We start from the raw sequence: 728 nt of genomic DNA, 5'->3' as shown, positions 1-728 counted from the left end.
ATATATATATATATATAGAGAGAGAGAGAGAGAGAGAGAGAGAGAGAGAGAGAGTAAAGGTTTAATAAACCATTCCATTTCAAAAATTAGATTTTTTTCTGACTGTTATTTTGTATGTCAGGCTTTACAGGGTTAAAGCAGTCAAGTCAGTTTTGAGTTCATGTTAACACTGAACTAATTTGATCTTTATCCTCCTCTGTCTTTCAGTCATCTCTCGCAGTCAAGTTCTTTGGAGGAAGTGCGTGTTGATGTGGATAAGTTCGTCCCTCCTGCACCGCGAAAGGTGGAAATGAGACGCGACCCGGTGCTCGGCTTCGGCTTCGTGGCAGGCAGCGAGAAACCAGTGGTGGTTCGATCGGTTACTCCAGGTATCCCAGGAATCCGAGATGATTAAACTAGTTCTTCTGCATTTATTCATAAAATTGAGTAATTTCATGCAACATGAGTTTGATTTTGAAAGACATCTCTTCTGCTTAGCCAGGCTGCATTTATTTGATCTAACATACAGTAAAAAATTTGAAATATTATTACAATTTAAAATGACTGTTTTCTATGTGAATATATTGTAAAATGTAATTTATTGCTGTGATGCGCAGCTGTATTTTCAGCATCATTACTCCAGTCTTCAGCGTCACATGATCTTCAGAAATCATTCTAATATTCTGATTTGCTGCTCAAGAATTTCTGATTATTATCAATGTTGAAAACAGTTGTGCTGCAGAATAATT

The 728-nt window shown here is 37.0% G+C and overlaps 1 protein-coding gene across 1 annotated transcript in view; it reads left to right on the top strand.

The window, feature by feature from the left end:
* The window catches only part of LOC107716602 (FERM and PDZ domain-containing protein 4-like), a 60,853-nt gene that overhangs the window by 41,793 nt on the left and 18,332 nt on the right, over positions 1-728 (top strand). The window contains exon 3 of the mRNA XM_016523099.1: positions 208-368. Coding sequence (XP_016378585.1) covers positions 208-368 — 161 coding nt within the window. The remainder of the gene's footprint in view (positions 1-207; positions 369-728) is intronic.

Source organism: Sinocyclocheilus rhinocerous, unplaced genomic scaffold (assembly GCF_001515625.1).
Source record: "Sinocyclocheilus rhinocerous isolate Xijiao unplaced genomic scaffold, SAMN03320098_v1.1 scaffold4165, whole genome shotgun sequence".
In the NCBI taxonomy this organism is placed as follows: domain Eukaryota; kingdom Metazoa; phylum Chordata; class Actinopteri; order Cypriniformes; family Cyprinidae; genus Sinocyclocheilus; species Sinocyclocheilus rhinocerous.
The sequence above is the reverse complement of the archived record's forward strand: the minus strand, read 5'-3'. Positions and strand labels throughout refer to the sequence as shown.